Here is a 23,381-nt window from a genome sequence, read left to right as displayed (position 1 = left end):
ATCTGTCAAATTCACAGTCCTAGTCATGGCACTTAACGGCAATGGGTCTCAGGAGGAAGAAAATCACATATGGATTTCTTCTAGAAATAAGACCCAGTTCCCACCCCTATCTACCAGTGTAAAAATAGTTAGCTTGGGATCTTCAACATCAAAAAAGAATCTCCTTTACAAGTAGATGGGAACTGCAAAAGCTCCCATGTTGCCCTGGAAAATTTTGCCTTTTTATTCTAAGTAGAGATATGAGAAATCTGGAGAAAGTCATAGAACTGCTATCATGGAAGGCTTTTAAGAATAGACAAACGTTGGTATTTTAGGTATCTATAACAGCAGTAAGTTTTACTTCATCTGTAATAATGTGTAAGATCATCTGTATTTAACAGAAGCTTACTCCTGTTAAAGTTAATGGAAAATCTCTGCAATTGCAGTAGAACAAACAGGCCAGTCTTTGATACAGAACTGCATCATGTAGCGCACTTCATTGTGAATGCCTACAGTTCCAGTCACAGAACTACAGTTTATGCAGTATTGTATTTATTTGAAGGTGATGTATGTAAGCTATAAAGACTTGGGCGTTTTAGCATTTATTCTTCCCACTAACATGCATGGCAAGAATTTTATGTCTATACCAGTAAGATTTAAAAAATAATACAGTGAAGTAAAACTTCCTGCATTTTCCATTTTGAATTTCAGCTGGAGGAAGAGCAAATTCATTTTTAGTTTTAAAGGCTTCAGTTTAATACTGAATATGTGTATATTTTTATATATAAGTTAATTCTTTTCTTTTTAAGGTAAGGAAAAAAATAACAGTTGAGAGTTAAGGTTTTGTCTTCTGCACAAGATTATGTTGAGAACTGTAGTATACAATTAACTTTTCTTTGGCCTCCAGTTAGGTAGTAGAGTCAGACTGTAGCAGCTGCATGTGGAAGACAAGCCTAAGTGTTTATAAATGCAATCAGAATCTGGACACCTTAAACATAAGAATTATTCAGACTATTTTGTAGTCCCGCCCAATCCTAGAGCTACTTTGTTTTTGGGGCATTAAGAGTGTCATAATAACTTTAAGTAAGATTTTGTGGAAGCTGAGTGATAGCAGGTGTACACATCTAACTGTGATGGTTTCATCTGGTTATCTAACATTAGAGTACAGGACTTTGATTTTAAAAAAAAGAAAAAGAAGCAAGTGGAAAAGAACCAGGAACAGTAAATCACTGTGAAAAGTGCTTTGTCTTAAACTGTTAAAGCTCTGTTGTTAGTGGGAAAAGACATTCCTCGCTTAGGCCTATTAAGAAGCTCCTCACAGGATCTCTGTCCACCATAGCAGAGGGCCTGCCTCCCTAATATAAGAAATCTTAGTTACTTTGTCAAAGCCAGACACCTGAGTTGGGTGTTTGGAGTATGTGGCTTAAGTCTGGTTTTTGATTAAACTTAAAACTTCTAGGAAGCCCTTAAGAATTCACCCAGAAATGGTGTTAATATGTATCTAATTAAATTAGATTACTAATTTCTATAGCCAGGTGTCATAATTAAGATGTACTTATTGTAAGTAATTGTCCCTTCTACAGGAGGCTTATAGGGGTACAGATCAGCAATCAAACAAAATGGGCATTAATTCAAAATCTAATCTTTGCTCAGGTCCTGTGTTCACTTTTGAACTTAATTCCTTTCATAATTCAGAGTTTAAACACACCTTCAAGTTTTGTTTCAGTTGGTTTCATTTTTTAGATCATTTGCTATATGGGTTGCAGGTAGATTGGAGAATTGTTTAAACAATCTGAAGAAATTACGCTGAAAATGGGAGCTAAAAGCAGCATTATTGCAAATGGTAACTTGATTACTGTGAACTTACAGCTGGGGCCAAAATTGAGCATCTCTTTGTGAAGCTGATAGCAATAGCGAGCTCATACTCTAGAATGTGTCTATACTGTGTTTGTCAGAAAAACTGGAATAACTGTATAAGGAGCTGCATCTCTTAATTTTTTGCTGCTAATAGGCCAGCTGGCAAAGCACATCAAGATTATGAATTCATTGCCCCAGTTTGTGACCTCAGAGTTCTTTTCTTGCAGTGAGCTTTGATACTACACAGACAAAATCTTTATCTGCATGTAGCATCTACTTGCAGGTGTAGGGCCATGGGGCTCCGTGCCACATTGAATAGCATTTTTGCTGCCTATAAGGTTCCTGCTAGCAACAGAAATGTGGAGAATAGCATGTGATGCTTCCTGACTACATGTTGCTTTAGCCTATTTGATCCCTCCTCAGACTGTGAAGCTTTACAAAAGCAAAGGTAGGGATGACCACTTAGGATTATTGTTTTCTTCTATCTTATTAGAAAATGCATTTTCCCTCTCTCGTAATACTTCTTGGGAAGAAGAAATAAGTGTTTTAAAGTTGTGAGGTACTAAAATTGATGAGAAACATAGGAAACTATATTACTTGTCCCTTCATGAAAAGAGGGGTCCATTGTGTACAGGTGTACAGTAATTAACTTGGGATCATCTTTTAATAACAAAGGAAAATATTGGGAAACTTGATTATGGCTCACCATCAGGGCTTAGGCAAAGCTCCTCACTGATTCCAAATGAAGATTTGCCTTCTGAAATGGATGGCAAAGTATAAGTCTGTGTAATATGTGATGCCCATTAACACACTTCTCTGTCCAATTCATTGGATACGTGTTTAGTGCCGATACTTGTGCTCTGTAATTTAAACCATTATCAAAACCATAAGCTATATGAAGAGCTTGATAGATGTATGCTTAAAGGTAATTATGCATTTACTGTGGTTTAATTCTGGTTATTGTTTTCTGTCAGCAGACTTGATGTGGCAAACTGTTTTAGCAGTATTTGTCTTTATTCTGGAAAATCACTGCTGTAAATGAATCACTTCTGGGTCCCATGAAATTCCAGTGTGTGTTTCCATTCTACTGGGCTTTTAATCCTCCAATATTCAGCTGTGTGTAAACTGACTGTGAAGTCATTAGAAGCATGGGTTCAGTGATAGCTTGAATCACAGGAATGTGGAGAAGAATGAAAAGATCATTTGGGCATGGTAACCGCAAAGCAGTATCAGTTGTAATATTTCTCGCTTTTTACATGCGCGTCTGAAATACTGCAACAAGTCATTGCAACCACTAGAATAGCGTATTATTATGTTGATTTTATTAACTTTGTCTTATTAATAATACCTTTTATTTTTAATTTTATTTTTCTGCAGATTAGTGAATGGCTCTGTTTAAACTGCCAGATGCAAAGAGCATTAGGTGGTGACCTAGCACCAGGTCATGGTCCCGGGCCACAGCCACCTCCACCCAAACAGAAGACACCCCTTCCATCTTCACCAGCTAAACCATCTCCCCAGCCACAGCCAGCTCAAAAGAAAGATGCTTCTCCAAAACCTGATCCTTCTCAGTTGGCAGAATCAAAGAAACCCCTGCCACAGAAAAAGCAACCCTCCTTGGCTGGGTCTCCCCCTGTAAAAACAAAACAGCCCCGTGCCGAGCCAACTGAGACCTCCCAGCAAATAGATACTACCCCAAAGTCTGATCAGGCCAAGCCAACACAGGCTGAAGATAAGCAAAAACAACCCAGTGTACAGAAGCCCACAGCAGACACTGTGCCTACCTCTGCAGCACCAGGACTGAAACAGGAGTCAGCAGGTCCCAGACCACCACCAGCTCAGCAGAAAGTGATAGATTCCCCAAAGCCAGAGCTTGCCAAGCCACCACAGGACACACAGCCAGCTGGGGACAAACCACATTCCAAACCTCTTCCACAAGTGTCTCGGCAGAAGTCGGATCCCAAGCTTTCGTCTCAGCCTGGGGCTAGACCTGATGCTAAAACTCAAAAGCCTGCTGAGCCGACACAAGCAAAGGATGATCCTAAGAAGTTACAAACAAAACCATCCCCAACGCCTGATACCAAACCAGCCCCCAAGGGGCCACAGGCAGGGGCGGGTCCCAAGCCAGTGCCAGCCCAGCCGGCACCTCAACCTCAGCCGCCTCAGAAAACTCCAGAGCAGCCAAGGCGTTTCAGCCTTAATCTGGGGGGCATCACTGATGCCCCTAAGCCTCAGCCTACAACACCACAAGAAACAGTTACTGGGAAACTCTTTGGATTTGGAGCTTCCATCTTCAGCCAGGCGTCAAATTTAATCTCCACAGCTGGTCAGCCAGGGTCTCAGACATCAGCCCCCCCTCCACCTGGTCCTTCAGTGAAACAGCCTCAGCCTCCGTCACAGCCTCTGGCCTCTCAGGCAGCCCCCAAAGAGGCTGGCCAGGCTCAGCCTCTTCCAAAAGCTGTTCCTCTGAAGAAAGAAGCCAAGCCTCCTATGACTGAAAAAACAGAGCCATCAAAAGCGGATGGTGTTGTAGCAGCGAAAGGGTCTGATGTAGAAAAGAAACCTGGTTTGGCTAAAGATAGCAAGCCTCAGGCTGCTGAAGTGAAGAAACCTGCTGGGCTGTCAGAACTGGAGAAAGCCAGCCAGCCTAAAGAGTCTTGTCCCCTTTGTAAAACTGGACTAAATATTGGTTCTAAGGATCCCCCCAACTTTAATACATGTACAGAGTGCAAGAAAGTTGTCTGCAATCTCTGTGGATTTAACCCGATGCCGCATATAGCAGAGGTAAGGTGATGATGGAGTCTGTATTTACCCTATGTTCCTACTCGCAGGCTCCCTGTGCTGTGAAGACCAATCTGTAGCTGATTTTTAGCTACTGAATTTGAAATATTTGAGGATTTAAATGTTTCATCATCTGAGGGCTTTAAAGAAATCTGTTGAATGAAACTTGGTCAGTAGTTAGAAACTACATCCAATGAACTTTCTGCAGGTTAAGGGAGTCTGGTATTGGGTGGTTGCTAGGCAGATAATTGTGGTTATGAACTGTTTTGCAATTTGTGCTACAGCAGATTACTGTACTTTCAGTCTATCATGGGATAAGGTTCTTTTTCATGTGCTTCAGTATTATATGTTAACGTGTGCTTCTTTAATCAATGCCCTCAATTCAGACAATTATTGAATGATTGAATTCAGACAATTATTGAATGTTAATGCTTAATTATTTAATTATTCCTGTTCTCTCCTGTTAAATATATCCCTAATTTATTCCATTAATCTCATTCTGGCTCTGGAGTTGTTGCACATGCTGATGTACCTGTTAGGAAGCTTGAATTTTGAATGATACCTGTGTGGTGAAATACGTAATTTTTTGGTGCGAATAATTTAAGATTCAAAAAGACATTTCATTCATTATGGAGTATGAGTTTGAAAGTGCCTTTTCCATGATTGTCCAAGATAGATCCAGTAGGGCCAATTTATGTTTAAAGAATTAAGCAACTTACTTTTAACAGTTCCCTCACATTCATGTTTTTACCCTCCTTCCTTTCTTTCTTGTACGTGTTTTTTTGCCAAGAGGATTGGAAACTTTATGCTAGATTAACAGAGGCTCATCTTACTTGCCCTGTCAATTTGGCAAGTTCAACTCAGCAGAAGCAGACCACCTAAAAATACTTGTGAGTAATTTAAATGTGTAGGTTGGTCCGTGCAGCATATGAGGAAAGAGGCTGTCAAAGTCGTGTCTTTGAAATCTGAAAGAATAGATTAGAAATGGTTCACAGGGTTAAAGTTTACCACGTCTCTGCCTTAAGGGGAGAACAAACATTTGGAGAAATACCAAGTTGCAGGGAAAATACTTCTTATGCTGTCTGCATATGCTTTATTTGTGGATTATTTTCTGGAATATGCTGTTGTTCGAAAGGCATTTGTCCTACAATAACAAGCACATTTTATCTAATTTAGGAAGAAGTTGTCTGCTGTCTTTGTGGTCATTTAGGTTAGAAAGAAAGGTCTGAAAATACAGGAAGATTGATCAGCAATTAAAAACCAGGATTCAGTTGACTTTTAATGTTGCTTATGCACTGAATTCCATCAATCGCACACACATTCACTGTCCAGCCTCCTGCCCCATACACATATGTACACACACATATGTATACACACATATGTATACACATGCATGCACATAGACCCACACATTTTAAATATGAAAAATGCATATGACTTTCTTTAGAGGCACTTTAGTATGCAAACACAGAATACCATGGAAACAAGATGTGTTATTTCAGGTTAAATACTGTGCTAAAATGACAACTACGCAAGTCCTGATACCTGAATTGACTTCTTCTGAGTTGACTTAGGTGTGATGGTGTGGGACTGCCTTGTAGTGTGCGGACATACTCTGTATTTCTTCTGTTTAAGATGAGAAGGCAGGAAACCTGTTTCTCTTTTCCCATCACTGCAGTCTGTCTTCCTCATGCCTTTCTTTGCCTTGTTTTTGGATCCTTTTTGCATTTTCTTCTTCCTTATGCTATACATTTCCACCTCTGTCCACAGTTACCATCTTACCTTCTTTTTTCCTATCTTTTTTGCTAAAAATTGTCAAACTGCTTTTCCTTCACAACAGGAGGTGTTTTGCTTGGCCTCAGGTTTGAGGACAGCTTGACTTTCCTTTTTATGAAGATGAGAGACAGAAGAGGGAGCTCATCCTCTCCTGTCCCAAATGAGCCTTGTAATTAACCTCAGACAGCAATTGGTCCCTGCACGTAGACCCTTGTATACACTGTGTATAGTATACAGCTGTTGCTGATAATGACAACTAGTTTATGCTCACTAATGTACTCTTTTCCTCCACCAAAATTTTTTAACCTGTTGAATACAGTCTTGGAGGTTGTATTAACTTGCCTCTATTTTTGGGGAGGGTTAGGAAGGAGAAATAGAAATGCTTTTAAAAAGTTGTGTTTCCTATGGATTTCTACCTAATTCTCATTCTATATTCAGTATTTAAAGAAAACAATAGTTCCAAAAGGCTATATTTCATGTTGGCCCCAGAAAGTGTTTTGTATGAACAAATGTAACAGGTATTTTACAGTTTTGCTTAGGGGTTGCAGCTATATCACAGTGATTATAACAGTTGCTTATGTATTATCTATATGTTGCCTCAGCAATGGCTGAAAATGAGTTTTATTGACTGAGTGATGGCTGAAACCTACCAACAAAGCTTGCATTGGGCTATATGGTAAGACTCAGTCCTGTGGAGCAGGGAAACCAGCATTACATTGACAAATACAGAGGAGCATTTAAACTCTATGGGCACTTCTACCTGAAGGTCTTCCAGCAGGGAGTGTCTTCCAGACATCATGCTGCTGTACTGCACACATAGGTGAGAGTACTTTTAAGGGAAGAAGAAGCTTACAGTGGCAGTTGTTTGTTCTTGCCTGTATGTGACAGAAATAGCTCTCAAGAAAAAGTCTTTAAGCTGCTGCAAAGAGTCAGTCATCTAATAACCCCTCCGCTGCAGGAAATAAGATATCTAGGCTTTTACCTAGTCTAAATCAGCAACATGCTATTTACTTCAGTGAAATTATTCTGATTTGAGAATTAGGCTAGAATACTTTTTCCAGAAATGTGCTGATTGTTCTATTTCTCCCTGATTTGTTGATCCAACAGTCAAACAGTTATTTACTTAAATAGTAATTTATCCATGAAGCAAACAGCCACAAATGATTAAATAAATGACACTTGATAGATTTCAAAGACCCACAGGACTGTGTGCGCCCTAGTGCATTAGCAGACTCTTCTACCATTTGCTCAATAGGGAGGAGCACTGTTTACCAGCTCTGTAATTAGCTTTCCAGCTCAGGTGGTTGGAAGCAGCTCTATTTTTAGTAACAAAGCACAAGATCGCAACTGCTGAAGCCAGAAATGAAGTGTGTGGCAACGAGCATTTTGCACATTTAAAACTCAGTGAAGCTGTTTGGAATACTGAACGGGAGCAGAGATGGTTGCTTATAATGTAATTAAGTATCTTGAGGCAGCAGGGTCAGGAATATAGAACCTGTGATGAATTAATTTTGTAGTAAAATAAAAAGATTGAAAAACTAGCCTAAGGAAAACTAAAATACCCGTATTTGTAGCATCTGTATGGGGAACGGGAAAGAATAACATCTTAGTGTAGTCACATGTTATGAACAGGAAGATCTCAAAATGTAATGTGTGTACATGCGAGTGTGCTAATGTTTTAATGTAATAGAACTGCTAAGGGAACAACAGGAGCCCTTTTTAGTGTACTGATAGCTATAAAATTATCTGGGAAGGTACTTGGAAGTAAAGAATATTCCACTGTGTGAAATAAATTATTGGGTCTACAGAAAGGCAAGGATTGTTTTCACTGAAGAAGGACAGGGAGGACTGGTGAAGGGCAGAAAAGACGTCTTATCTCAGGCTTGCTGAGGATTTCTTGTTTGAAAAAAGATGTAAGAGATGTGAACAGAATAGATAATATAAGCAATTTCACATAGGGAATGATGTTTCTTAACACGTTTATTACAGACAATATAATCTGTCTGAAATTGCTTGACGTGTGGATATGACAGCAGGAATCTATAAACAATTACTTCAATGGTGCCTGTCCAGTCCATATTCTTATATCATGGATTTTTTTTTTTATATAGGTGTATAACTCACCAGAAGAATTTAGATATTTTTCTGATGATTTTCCCACTGTTACTTATTAGACCAAACTAAATACTTCTCCCCACACGCTACAGAGAGAGGGAAAAGCAAAAAGATAAACTAATTTTCTAAGTAAGCCCAGTGCTATCATTAAACTTGATAAGGGTAAACAGGTTAAAAATGGTACCTTGCGCTTCCAGCAAGAACTTCTAGAAGTGACAATAGTTAGCATTTTGGAACTTATATAAGGCTCTCTGAAGATGAAAGGAGCTCTCTTGTCATGGCATGATGTCATATACCTGAATACATATTGAGTTCTTGCACCTCCTTCTAAAACCCTGTATGTAGAAGGGGTATTGGCACAGGTGGGCCCCTGATGTAGATCATTCTGACAGCTTCATTTTGGTCAATCTTTCACTGATAAATAATTGCAAATGAAGTGAGGCCTTCAGCAGGTGTGACCCTTCCTTCAGGTTTTAATAGTAGACTTTAACAAACCCCAAACAAACCTATCCAAAGTGGAATATACCTTCTATTGAATGCCGAAATGTAGTTTGGACTTCATAAAGCAACTGTGCAGGAGCATTGTAAAGTAATGTACCACCTATGAATCTAATGAAAATCCCTAAAGTGGGGTACTGCATCATCTGAACTGACACACATTGCCTCTCTTTAATTTATTAACAACTCTGCAGTATGGTATTCTTCCTATTTGAGAAAGCTCAGGTCATTCTGCAGATTAGCAGGTTTAACTCCTATTGGGAGTTCCTATCTCCTCTGTTATGTTTGGTGATGAGTTGTTTTGGAAACAGATGGTGTCTGGGAAACACACTGAAGAAGGATTTGCACTTAAGATACAAAAAGAAGAACAACCACTCTTTTCAGCTGCATAATTTATCTTCTCTGCCTTTCCCCTCTCCCTTTGTATTTAAAGCTCCTTTTAAAATTTTGATTGTAAGAAAGCGAATGCAGTTATTGTTTTATAACTGTAACCAAATAGTACAGAACATAATAGGCTAACACAATGTATTCACCAAAGTTTATGGAAACTTCATCCTTTAAATGATAAGTCTTTATAATTGAGAAAATGTTAAAACTACCACTAATCATTATTTTGAAAGATAAAATCTGTCATTGAAAGACAGAGTGTATGTTAGATGATAAAACCCACACTGTATTTCTTGACTGTCAGAATTAAATTAACTCTAATGAGGTATCCTACTTCTGTTTAATTCAATATGCGTAATAGAAACAACATTTAAATAGGAAGATTTTTAATAGTAGAACAACTCACCTTTTCCATTTAATAGATGTAAAGCACATCTATTGTGTATATACAGAATGGGAGGGCTAATATGGAATGACCCTTTGATGGACGGTTTAGTAAAAATTGAACACAATAAATATGTAAAAAAAAATGTAGTGCCTGAAATCACCTTTGAAATAACGAGGAAGAGCTTAAGCTTCATCAACAGTTAGGCTTCTGGTATTCATATTTGCAGAGGTATTTAAATGCTTAAAGACAGGGACTTGTCCATGATACTTGTAAGTATGTGTTAGGAGCTTCCGTCCTCTGATGCCTCAGCTGAAGCTGTATTCCAGAAAGCCCTACTTTGACCTGATGGTTCTTCAGAGGCCTGAATTTCTGTCTTCTGCACATGGCTTGAGCCATTCATTTTGAGTAGTGTCTAAATTCTGTTTAAATCCCTTTAAAATCTAGATGTTGGATGAAGCTGCTTTTGGGATCTGATTTTGGCATGTCTTGCAAATAGTTTGCCCGGAGGCAGTACTGTTTGGCATTAGCTACGTCAGGCTACTTTATTTAATAATAATAGTAAACCAGCCTGTTCATGGTCAAATACATTGTGGTGGTGTGTTGAGTTTATTTCTTCTCCAGGAATATTATATGCAAAATATAGATCTGCAAATAGACATGTGACTTTAGGACTCCCGTCCTCAGCTCAGGGGATGCTACAGCCAAGCTTCTTGTCTCCCTGTCTCCTCCAAGACCCCATGAGTTTGCACTTAGAGTTGCAACAGAGGAACTGAAGTCAAGAGTAAGCCACTTTATCCGGATAAGTTAATTAATAGATGTACTGTGATGGTTTTGTTTGAATTCCCTGTCACTGTAGAGGGAAATGTAAGCATCCTTACTTTCTCACAAGTTTCTCTGAACAGATAGATGTCTTGCATTTTAGTAGGGCTACTTGGTCCAAAGCGAGTTAGACACTAATACAGTTTCATGGTTTTGGCAGTCAGATTCTGATGGCTACTGATGGAATGTGATGATTGTGGTACATTATTTGGAAGCAAGGCTTCTTAGATCTCCAGGATTACTAGTCAAGGCATTAGCTACAAGACTGCATTCTTGGTTGTTTTTTTTTTTTCTTCTGTAGTTACAACAATAAAACTAGGGATTCCTTCCCCCCAACCCCGGAATTAAATTGAAGTAATGAAAAAGATTAATATCATTGCTTAAAGTGATAGTGTGACCTTTGGAAGCACTATTACCATGATTAATTGTCTGCTGTTTGTTCCCTTTATTCTGGCCTCTAAAAGTCTGCAGATTACCTCTCAGACCAGAGAACTCCAGAGATGGATAAATAAAAAGTTCCTGTCTTGCTGGCTATTTTCCTCATCCAGTTGGAATTCAAATGCAATTATGTCTTTACCTATGTACATTTATTCCATCTCCAGATGTCTTTGAACCTTTGAAACATTAAACGTGTAGGTGAACGATTAACACAAAGCTTTCGGTATAGATTCGTATGCGTGGTTTATTTTTTCCTGTGCCATTAGGAAAATCAGGCAGTTTATAGACTAGTGTATTAGGGAGGGTCAGGCTGGAGTCACAAATCTGAAACAGATAATCAGGAAAATTACTGACCTGGCTTTGAGCCAGGTGATTTTCTTCTCTGTTATTTCATTAGAAATTTGGCTGGTGTCCCATTATTAAGTGAGGAAGACATCTTCTGAAAGCTAAGCTTGTATTAATTGCATCCAAGTTTGGGGTTTTTTTTGTGAACTGTGTAATAATATTTTAAATAGACTGTATTTTGTTGAGATAAGGAAATTTTATTTTGTCAAAATTATGTTACAGAAGAACGCATTTCTGTTCATGTTTTACTGAGAAACAGAAATCCTTAATTAGAGACTTTAAAGATTGGTGTCAAACCTAGTAAATTTAAAGATAAGACCCAATGAGGCTAAAACATTCTGACCCACTTCCAGATTTTGTTAAGCAAGCAGACAAAATCTAATAGATGGTAAGTGCCTCAATTTTCTTTTGGTGCCAGGCTGAGATGCCTCTGTAAGACCTTATTTGCTATCTGATCACAGTAATGATATGCGCAGTGTCAAAAACTTCTGTGATCATAAAAATAAAAAGCATTGGTTCCTTCCAACCCAAACCAGCCTGTGATTATATGATTTGCCTGTTTTGTATCAGAAGCATTATATTGGTTTGGAATGATAGATTTGTTATAGAGGGAGCTGCAAATTATGGTTTTTTTTTGTATTCCAGCCATATGAAGAGCTGGTGCTCTTTCTAGGAGCAAATTCTACAATAGCAGTTTTTAATGATCTCTGAGGATATTATATATCTTAGGGTCATTTTCACTGGATATTTGTTAATGCAATATTTGAATTACTAGGACAGATAGATATTTAATTATTTAATAAAATTCTGGAAAGACAGTATACTGTAAATTTAAACACTTGCATGCATTTTGTATTCTTATTTCTTGCACAATCAAACTGTTCATGGTTTTAACGGCAGTTAATAGTTCCAAAGGCTAATGTTTGCCACACCATGACACTATGTTACTAAAGAAATGTCAAAATTTTGCATGAAGCAGATCTAAAAATCGTTTGACACTGCTCTGTGGTGATTTTAAACTTAATGGGATTGCACAAGTGTAATTGAAGGCATTTTGCAGTTAATTGTAGCTGCTTGCATGGAGTGTGACCAGAAGTAAAAATAATTAATTAAACCTTGAGATGTAAAGAAAGAGAAGAAATGAGCAAGATGGGGCAGTTTTCTGATTTCTGTTCCATATGCTACACAATAGTGCTTCTCTCCGAGTAATGGGGAGAAGGTGTCATTTAAAATGACAGTAGCCAGTAATTATTTTTACTATTTCTGAAATGCATATGCTTGAGTGGACCAGAATGCGAACAAACCTGGCTTTAGCTTTAATATTACTTATCTATTAAAGTGAGTTATCTGTCACTTACTCTTCACAAAGGGTAAGGATGGGAGTTGAGGGGAACCTAAGCTCTTATGTAGTTGTGGAAAGGAGATTAGATTCATGCCAGTAAGCTGTTTGAGATGCTGTCTAGCTGCATTTGAAGCAGGAGGTCATAGACTGATGCTGAAGAGGGGGATTAGCAGCCTCTAAACTATTCTGACTGAATTTTGTACAAAATGCTGTTGAGTCAGGGAGGGGGAAATAATACAATTTTGCAGTCACTGGAAAAAGACTTGTAAGCTACTGGGCTGTATCAGATTAGAACATTCACTCAGAAGAATAGTAAGGTATATTAGTTTTCCATCTGTGTTTTGGAGGCTAATGAAATTACTTAGTGAGGTAACGTAGGCTTCTAAGGACAAGACTTGAAAGACCATATGGTGGTCTTCTGTGTTTAGTATTTCTATTTAGGTTTGGGTTTATTTATTTATTTGTTTTGCTTTTCCTTAGCAAACAGCCTTTACATTGGAAACAGCCCAATTGTCACATACAGAGATTAGAAATTGAGCATAAGAAATCCTGACCTTAAATATATAATTTTAATGAATGTAGCTACTTTTTTTTTTTTTTTTTTTTTTTAGGAAATTTTATGCCCTAGCAGTTAACTGGATAAATTGAGTTAAAACCTGCAAATTTATAATCTTTCCAAATTTCTTTTGAGATTTCTGAACATTTTCCTGACCCATCCATAAGGAGTATATTGGTGTTTTGTTTTTTTTTTTTTGTTGTTGTGTTTAATAATGGCATTCTCATAATTGCACACATTTGCAGTGGCAGTCAATATGATGACCTAACTCTGATCCTCCTCAGTTGTTGTCAGTACGAATCTCTGATTTTTTTTGAAGTGCACTCATAATGAATCTTAAGTTTTGTATCTTCTCTTTTATAGAAGAATACATAAAGTTACATACTTCTTTTTGAATGCTGACAAACTCATGACTACTGTCATGAAGATCCTAGCTAGTAACTATCTTTTTATATATTTAGAGCATGACATTGAGTCCTTTACTGTCTGGAAAAGCTTTCATATATGCCTGTTCCTATTCCCAACTCCAACACAACACACCAACCTTTAAATTTCAATATTATTTTCCCACAGAAATTCAGCTGGAATTTTCACTGAAACATTGAACTCTGATGTATCACATAAAAACCAGCCTAAGCACATAACCCACTTCAGATGCTCTCTTCTCATTTTTAGATTTAAAGTTGAGAGGAAAAAAATGAATATTTGAAGTACTTGATAGTTCTTAAATACTTTTGTATTGAAATATGCACTGAATATTTTGTTTGATAAAAAGTCTATTTTACCCCAAAAATTGGCTAAACCAGTGAAGTTCCAACATGCTGTACTTTTTGGCTAGTGTTTCTGGTGTCTCCTAATAGAATTGTTTTCCACTTCTGCAGTCAGAACTGGACATTGCATTCCAGCACTCTCTCTAAAACTGTTCTCATTTTATGATGTTTAATTGTAGCTACACAAAGGCAAGAATTCTGAAGGAAACAAAGATTTGGTTTAGATGTTTTGGAAAGAAATTAAATTTTGAGTATACTTAAGGTGGCTCGGGGTTGGTGTCACTGTGTGATATTTGCAAGATGTGAATGCGTTGACTTTGGACTCATTACAGAACAAGTAAAACAGCTACTTCTTTTGCAGGCTTCTGTATGTACACCTTTGTGCTGACCTACAATGTGCTTCTCTTTTGTCCTGAATCATGTCTGAGCCAAGAACACTTGTATTGTGCTGTGTAGTGATTTTTTAAACTTGTGTGCCCGGTATAGCTGGGACTCTATTACACTGTTACCCCAGACCTCTGAACAGAAAGAGTGCTGCCATTTTTCTTCTGTATCACCTGTCCGCAGAAGGCTCTCCTGGTCAAAACATAATCTCTCATTTATTTTGGCATCCTTTAAAATATTTTAGCTGTGCTGCTTTTTCTCCAAACCTGTAAGGATTGTGTCATCCTCCAAATGACAAATCTGGTCAGTGTTTTTTTTGTGAGGCCTAATGCACAGTGTAGCTAAAGGAACTTTTTTTTAATCCATAATGTGTTATAATTAATTACATTCTTAACTGGAGGCTTCAGTAAAATTCATGCCCTTCCCTCCCTCTCCTTTCTTCTGTATCCTGTTGGTAATTGGAATCAAGAATGGTTCAGCTGTAACGCACATCTATATGGTGAATTGGCTTGTTCCAAGCGTTCTTGGAACAATTGGTCTGAGGCATGATGTACTTTCTTTGGTGATTTCTTTGGGCACATTTGAGTTTGCTCCTGATTTGTCTTTCCAGGATGAAATGAAGATGCATTTGATGATGTTACAGTCTTTAGTACCTGTATTGGTACTAAAGGCACATTACATACACTGAGAAGACTTCCCTTAGCCTTCTTTTCTCCAAGTTTGTTTTGTCTGGTTCCAGCTCTCTCAGCTTCTCATTGTGTGAGTGATGTTCCTGTCTCTTAATCATCTTCATGACTCTGTGCTTGACTTGCTCCGGTATTTCCATGTCTTTGTTGCACTGGGGAACCCAGAACTGGGAGCAGCACTCTCCCACCGGTACCAAGTACAGGGGAATAATCACCCCCCTAGACCCGCTATTTTAAGTAATACAGCCCAGGATGTTTCAGGTATCCACGCATATCTTTTGCCTCAGGCCACCCCTAAGTCTCGTACTATACTCAAGGGCACATAACGCACTTGCATTATGTCTTATAGCACCATGCTGACAGGATGCAGTGAAACACTTTGCTGTAAACACAGTTCATAGAATAATAGAATTTTGGTTGGAAGAGACTTTAAAGATCATCCGGTTCCAACCCCCTGCCATGGGCAGGGACACCTTCCACTAGACAAGGCTGCTCAAAGCCCCATCCAACCTGGCTCATAATTGTTAACTTATGAATGTTTTTGAAGATGAGGGAGTCCAGAGGAAATGCATATCAGTTCACTCCAAGGGGTACTAACGTTAAATTGGCCATTAGTCCACATTAGTGGACTTCATGCAGATGATGATTGTAGCCAAAGGTATAAAGTGCAAATTTCTGATTACTGTGATATCTCTACAAAAGTATGTCCTAGCAGATCTTCTCCATGGCAGGTGTATATTGACCTCTCCAAGTTATATGAACAGTTTAACAGTAAAAGGTATAGGTACTGTTTCAAAGGGAAAGAAGGTTTAGAACAGAATCCAAGCAAAAATTTCACAGCATGTTCCAGGAATTGAATTTTGCACCTGATCTTTATGTCTGGAATATTTATAATCAAATCAGTTCAGCTAAACACTGTTTTCTACTTTCTCCTCCTCCTAAATCAGCCTCCATACATGCTGAAAGAGTTACCTATGCTATTCTCTTTTATTTACTGTGGGGCTTCTTCCTCTTGTCATCTTTTACATTAAAGATTTTCATTATTTTAAGTGTCTCTTTTTGCTCAAGTGGGTGAGAAAAAAAAAATAATGCAGGGTTAATTAGCTAACTTAATTAGTCAGTAACTGATTTTCCAGTTGCAGAACTTGTTGCATCTTGAAATACTATATGCATATTGTAAAATTTGAGGCCTTAAAAATTACCTTGAGATTTACAGACCTATGAAGTATGCTGAAATTAAAATTTATTCAGTAAAGATCTATTTTCTGAGCCTCTGTGTATATGAAAATTGTTAATCCCTATATTCTAGTAGGGTTTATATAACTGTGGTTGGGGCTGGAAGGGACCTGTCCTTGGTTCAGCAGTAGCAGTCATTTTTTTTTCTCCTTCTTAGTAGCTGGTACAACGCTGTGTTTTTGACTTTTGGCCTGGGAACAGTGCTGATAACACCAATGTTTTTAGTTGTTGCTCAGTGATGTTTACCCTGACCAAGGACTTTCTGAGCCTCATGCTCTGCCAGGGAGGAGGTGAAGCCAGGAGGAAGCAGAGACAGGACACCTGAACCAAGCTAGCCAAAGAGGTATGCCATACCACAGCACGTCATGCCCGGAGATATAACTGAGAGTTACCCGGGAGGGCTGGTTCACTGCTTGGTCAGGCTGGGTTTTGACGGGTGGTATTGTATTCTCTTCGCTTGTTATTTCCCTTATCATTACTATTACTGGTGGTAGCAGCAGTGGTTTGTGTTATACCTTAGTTACTGGACTATTCTTATCTCAACCCGTGGGAGTTACATTCTTTCAATTCTCCTCCCCGTCCCTCCGGGAGTGGGGCAGAAAGAAAGGGGGGGAGTAGACTGCGTGGTTCTGATTTACGGCCTGGGCTTAAACCATGACAGGACCTTAAAGATCATCCAGTTCCAGGCACCTGCCAGGTCCTTTACTAGGGTCACCTTCCACTAGACCAGATTGCTCAAAGCCCCATCCAACCTGACACTGAGCATTTCCAGGGATGGAACAGCCACAGCTGCTTCCAGTGTCTCACCATCCTCATAGTGAAGAGCTTCATGCTCTTAAATAATGTTTTGTTTGTATGACTTGTCCATATATAGCTGATAATTTTCTACTAACACATTGTATGTTTTTGATCTAAACTTGCTATTCGAGAATAGTCATTTGCTTTTTAAATCTGGGGATATGACATCAGAATTGACATATCATCACTAAAGTAAAATTCTATTAGAGCTAATATTATAAATTCCACTTTTTCTGTATGTTATTGATAATCAGTAGCAAACAATTATTGCTGCATTATAATTACAAGAGGAGTCAGGGGAAAATGTCTTCATCAGAATGCAAGTTATAATTTTTAGTCCATGTATAGGAAAATTTGCACTAATTTTCTTTCTGAACTCGAAAGCTAAGATAGTGATTGCAACACTTGGATGGCTTGTTTCCTCAGTTTGCTTTATTCTGGTTGATTAGTTCTGTCCTTATGACTTGGAATAATTCTGTGTGTATTGCAGGATATTAATATCCCTTTTAATTAGCTGCTTATTGCTTGCATACACTGTGTAAAAAGAGGCTTCGTTGTGAGGAAGCATTGAAAAATGCACTGAAAAGCATTTAATTCCTTTCACTACTAAACCTTTTATGTGTATAATAGAAAACAAGAGAAGTCAAGGTGTCCTTGCAATGGCACATCAGTTTTCTCTGCGCAGGTTTCTTTCTTTATTTGTTATAATTCTATTTATGCAACTCCTTCAATAAAAGGGAAAAGGAATGCCAGTAGACTCACACTGTTTTAAGAAGGTTATACTTTGAATTTCTAGGCACAAAATTTGTACTTCCTGATAAAATAGGGTCAGGTACTAGATGTTAGAAACAAATCATTTCCCAGGTAAGCCTTCTAAGCCCTTTCACATTTTTGAACATACCTTGCATGTACAGTTTCTGTTCAGATAAAAATATTTATTTCTGTTGACAGATTTCATCTGCTGTTTCCTTGGCATCACTTGTATTTCTGTACTTGACTCTTAAGTCTGTTGCACTGAATCTATCTGAGAAGCGATACATCTTGAGTTTTGTGTTCAAAACACTGTCACTGCTATAGAATCATTCTCTTCTCTCCACCTTTTATTTTCAGCCATTCTAGAACAGTTATTGCCTATTTTCCACTTGATAGTAAAGTTAAACGTGTGAACATCTCATTTTAATTAATTACCAAAAAGTAAGATGCATTTTTTAAAGCATTAAGAGAAATGAAATGAGACAAGTGGAAATAAGAAGGTGCTGACAGAAAGATGATTATTTGCAAGTTAGTGTAATAAAAAGTAATAAGATCAGTTTGTTAAGTGTATTTCCTTGCAGTTATATTCTTTTTGTCTCCTGAATGTACCAAACCTGAATCCAGTACTTCAGCATGGTAGAACATGGTACATGCAATTATATCTGTGAAAGTAATAAAATAAATGGGTCTTAAATTATCTGTGTCATGATTTTGCTTGGGACTTTAGTCTTTATGCTATATATTCTTAGCATCATAAAAAATAATGGGCATGTACAGAAATTCAAATGCATAGATTCGTACTGTGTATCACTTCCTTATGTATCTGCAGATGGTGTATATTTTTGCATATTATGTTTTAAAGGTTTCATTTTATGCTGGTTAGAATACATTTCAGACTCTTGTACTCCCCTACATTTACCCCATCAAATACAAGGATTCATTGCAAATGATTCATTCAAAGATTTATATGTACGTTTTTTAAGCCATTTAGTTTCCAATGAAGACTGTAAATTGTTTCCTTCCCTTATTGCTAGTTCATTTTAATTTTGGTGACATTGTTTCCTTGTTCAGTCAAAAATGACAGAGGTCTGATCTATTAAATGTTTGGATGCTTGATGTTGAAGGCTTTTTAGGAGCATAACAAAATTAAAGACCTAGAAGGAAATAATACAAGAGTTCATTTCATATAAGGTTTTGATTGAGGTTGCAAATAAGCACTCAACATAATTTTAAGTAAGGAAAGTGAAAGCAGTGGATGTTGGAATTACGCATGACCTACAAAGATAAAGATAGAAAGACACAGAGATTGTCAGTCACAGGAGTGGGTTTCAATCATCAGTCACAAATTGAGCAATTCAATTAATCATGCTTTTTCCCTGGGGTCTCTGGAGTTTGTATGTTTCTTGTTGATCAGGAATTTCTGTTGCTGACTTCTACTGATCTAAGCCCCTTTGGAGATGTTAAAGCTCTAAACCAGGGGAAAAAAAAAAAAAAATTTACAAACCACTGTAAGATAAACCCCATTAGTCAGCTAACTGTGGCAAAAGAGCAAGGCATTTGTAGATATCACTACCAGAAAGAATGTATCTTACTTTTGTCATGCTGCTGAAACTCCTCAAACTCTGAAAAGCGTATTTTTCATGTCTATTTGAGAGGCAGTTGAAGTGAAAGTTTGAAAGAGCTGTCTTTTAGAGAAAAGGAGTCTCAAAGTTGATGAAATAAGTAATATAAATGTCATTTTCCTTGATTTACTTCTCAGGAGCTGCTGCAAATGACTCTGATTTCAAAAAGGCTAGAACTGGTCAATCAGCATCATGTAGCAATTGCTCAAATTGATAGAAATATGTTTCTTGGTTTTAGTAGATAGTATTGTCTGACAGGATGTTAATGAAGCAGGTCACCCTTGAGAACTAACAGAGGCAGAACTTATTACTGGTTTAACTGCTTGCATTCTGTCTCTATGGATAGACTTTCATAGTGGCATTTAGGATTTCAGAGCTTCATCCTCTGAACTGACGAGGTAACTGAGAAACTGGCTCATGTTAGTAGTTATTTCCAGGTATGCTCAAAGGCATGGCACTAGAACCCTGAACAACACTTTTCAGGAAATTTGGGGAATTAACTGTTCAAGCCTTTGTCTTGCAAATAATAAACTTTCTTATGAGTAATCTGACCTACTTCAGCCTTCTGCTTATGGGTGTGGTGCATGCCATTTCACTCATTTGAAGAGGTAACTTACCCTATAAGGAGCTCAGTCTGCTTGATTGAGCTATTAGAAAGAGAAAGCTTAATAGGAATGTAGGTGACAAATTTCATTCTTCCTGAGTAATGACTATTATGATGAGTGAAATCTTCTAGGAAGATGAATAATGTGGTACATTCACTTGAAGTGATGCATGCTGTTTTTTCGTGGTACTGCTCTGTTTCAGTGTGCGATGATTTAGTGCATAGATGGAGAACTTTTGCAAATGTGTAATTTGTTTATGATTAGAAACTTTTGTCACATATCCATAATTGAATAATATAAAAAAAGTATAGCATAGGCACTTCTGGATGATTGCTCAGTACTTTTTGGATCTTGTATCAAGCTTTCCTGAATGTACAATTACATTTTCACTTTAACTGGGGAGAGGAGGAGTTATATATGAAGACATTACAGCATGTTTCATATAAGAAATATATTAAAAACGTTTTTAACCTATGCATATTCTTGCAAGAAGAGGAAAAAACCATAAAAATATAGATTTTTGAGGAGGAATTTGGAGGAATGACATTTTGAAGCAATTCTGAAGGCATAAATTTTGAAGCAGCACTTGACCTATGGCTCCATAGATTGCTGAATCTGAATAGATCAACAAGATGACCAAGAGTCTGAGTCAGTGCTATACACATTTATTGTTTCTGCTTCCAGTTTGTATTAGTGGTGATGCTACTGAATCCTTACTTGTCAATTGCTGTCAGCAGCCAACATGACCGGGCTCTGTCACAAAGGACCTGAGGGCAGCAGCAAGACAGTGACCTCATTGAAGAGGTGTGCAGTCCTACAGTATCTGAACAGGTCAAGCAGAGAACGTTTGATGACAGTAACAGAGTTCAGCCAACAGACTCGTTAGTGATTGCAGATGAAGCCTGTAGTCATAAGGCAGATTTGAGTTTGAGCCAAGAAAACAAGTCAGCAGGGCAGGACCAGCATCAATAAGGTATGACCAAAGTGCAGCGTATCTGTAGCAGGGCAGAGGCTTCCATGCCGTACCCAAGCCAGTGGATGGAGGCTACATGGATAGAAACCCTATTTGGAGCTTCTCACCACAGTTTTTTCACAGCTTAGCTCTTTCGTAGAAACCTCATCCAGGGTTACATAGCTAGGGTATGCCAGAGTTTAACCCAAGGACAGGGAATGAGAAGGTTTACAGAGAAAGATGGTTTAAGACTGGGCGGGACAACTGGAGTCTGTTGGTTTACTCAGGACCCTGACACTTCCAGCTAGTGTCACCGATAGTTGGGACATCAAGGATGGGGGTGAAAAGGATGGGAGACTGCTCTTCAATCTGATCTTCCTGTCATATAACCCTTTATGCATACATTGTAACAGGCATTGCTAATGGCAGAACTTCAGCTCTAAATAAATCCATACCAAAAATTGTTCCTAGAGTTGGATGGACTTTTTCTGATGAAACAAAGTGGTGCACTTTCAGGATTCTGACACTTCAGAGCATTTAGTTTTTGTTATTTTTTTTTTTTTTTAGAGTGGGAAGAGTTGTGTTTGGGAATGGGTATTTTAAACATAATGTGGGGAGCTCATATGACTGTGTGTACATGACGTGGACAGCTGCAACTGGTCAAGTTCATGAAGGTTAACTTCACTCAAGAGTGAGCAAACCAAAATTTGTAATGAAGTAGTGTGATTCATCTGCATTTGGTTATATGAATTATTGAGTAAATTCCATTGATGGTATTGACTTTATCTCCACTGAAAATAATGGGGTCTTAGACATCTAGCTCAAATGCAGACATTTAAATTGCAGACACAGAATGACTGAGGTTAGAAGGGACATCAGTATGGTGCCTAGTCAAACCTCCTGTTCAAAGCAGGGTTAGTGGACCAGACCAGGCTGCTCAGGACTTTATCCCATCTAGTCTTGAATGCCTCCAATAATGGAGACTGCGAAACACCTGTGAGCAACCTGTTCCAATGCTTGAGAGTCCTCATGGTGGAAAAAGTATTTCTTTATATTCAGTTTAAATTTAAGTCAGTAGTATCTTGTCCTCCCACTTCTTTGAAGTGCCTGGCTCTGTCTTCTTGATGACCTCATCATAAGTACTGTTAGGTTTAGAGTTCCCTGAAGTTGTCTTCTCCAGACTGAACAAACCTCTTTTCCTCACTTTCTTATCATAGGGGAGTTGCTGTAGCTTCTGACTATCTTTTTGCCTTTTACTGAAGTTACTGCAGTTTGTCACTATTTTTCTTGTACTGGGGGCATGGTACTGGATACAGTGTGCTAGATATAGTCTAATAAGTACCTAGATCTACTGGCTATGGTCCTTTGAAAGCAGCCCAAAATGCAGTAGGCCTTCTTTGTAGCCAGGGTGTGCTGCATCCACCATATGTAGCAGTGGGCCTATAGTTTTCTTGTCTAGGCTTCTTGCTTATTTAGTGTAGAAGCTGTTCTTGTTGCCCTTGATGTCCCTTGCCAGTTTCAATCCTAGTTAAACTTTGCTATTCTGAGACACATGGCTGTGCAGTGTTTCTAAGTTCCTGCTTTGTAGCCTCTCTAATTAGAGTGCTAAATCTGGAGTAGAAACAGTGTTCAGTGATGCAGGCATCCCATCCCATGGACACACAGGTTGCTTTAATGCCATAGATCTTGTTGCAAGCAGTATGTGCAAATTTCTATATATGCAAATATGTGGGAATATTTTGGAAGAAAGTTAGCAAGTGCAAAGATATGTAGAAATACACTTTTTTTTTGCAATGTTGTTTGGGTTTTGAAATAGCATATACTAATGTCAACCTTTTTTTGACAGTCTCATAGTCCAGGCACAGGCTATGCGTGTTATGGCATTTTATATTTCTCATAGCCATAAGAAGCCATTCTGCAGAGATGAGAAAGCTGTTGCTCCTGTGTGTCAAATTTACTTGAAAGTTAATGCAGTTCTCCAGCTAAACTTTATGATAATGTCTTTTTTTTTCTGCACTGAGCTACTTGACACCATTGTATCTGTCACATGTAATAAAAATATATTCCTCTTCAACTTTCTTTTAGGTAGGAATTGTCAGACTTAGCATATCAGCACATCAAATTGTATCATTGGTATGAGATTTGGTTGGTTTGCCATAGTAGAGAGTTTGTCCATCAACAGTAAAAAAGCTAGTGTAATATACTGTGTTTATCATTATTATATCAACACTTATTTTTCTATTTGACTGAAATTGTGACAGATGTTCTGAGGTTGCCTGAAAGAGGCATTACTA

The 23,381-nt window shown here is 38.1% G+C and overlaps 1 protein-coding gene across 1 annotated transcript in view; it reads left to right on the top strand.

Moving 5' to 3' along the window:
• PCLO (piccolo presynaptic cytomatrix protein) overlaps window positions 1–23,381 on the top strand; it is a 359,578-nt gene that overhangs the window by 19,096 nt on the left and 317,101 nt on the right. The window contains exon 3 of the mRNA XM_065667248.1: window positions 3,214–4,620. Coding sequence (XP_065523320.1) covers window positions 3,214–4,620 — 1,407 coding nt within the window. The remainder of the gene's footprint in view (window positions 1–3,213; window positions 4,621–23,381) is intronic.

This window comes from Lathamus discolor, chromosome 1 (assembly GCF_037157495.1).
Source record: "Lathamus discolor isolate bLatDis1 chromosome 1, bLatDis1.hap1, whole genome shotgun sequence".
Taxonomy (NCBI): domain Eukaryota; kingdom Metazoa; phylum Chordata; class Aves; order Psittaciformes; family Psittacidae; genus Lathamus; species Lathamus discolor.
Note: the sequence above shows the minus strand (reverse complement) of the source record. Positions and strands in the feature narration are given on the sequence as shown.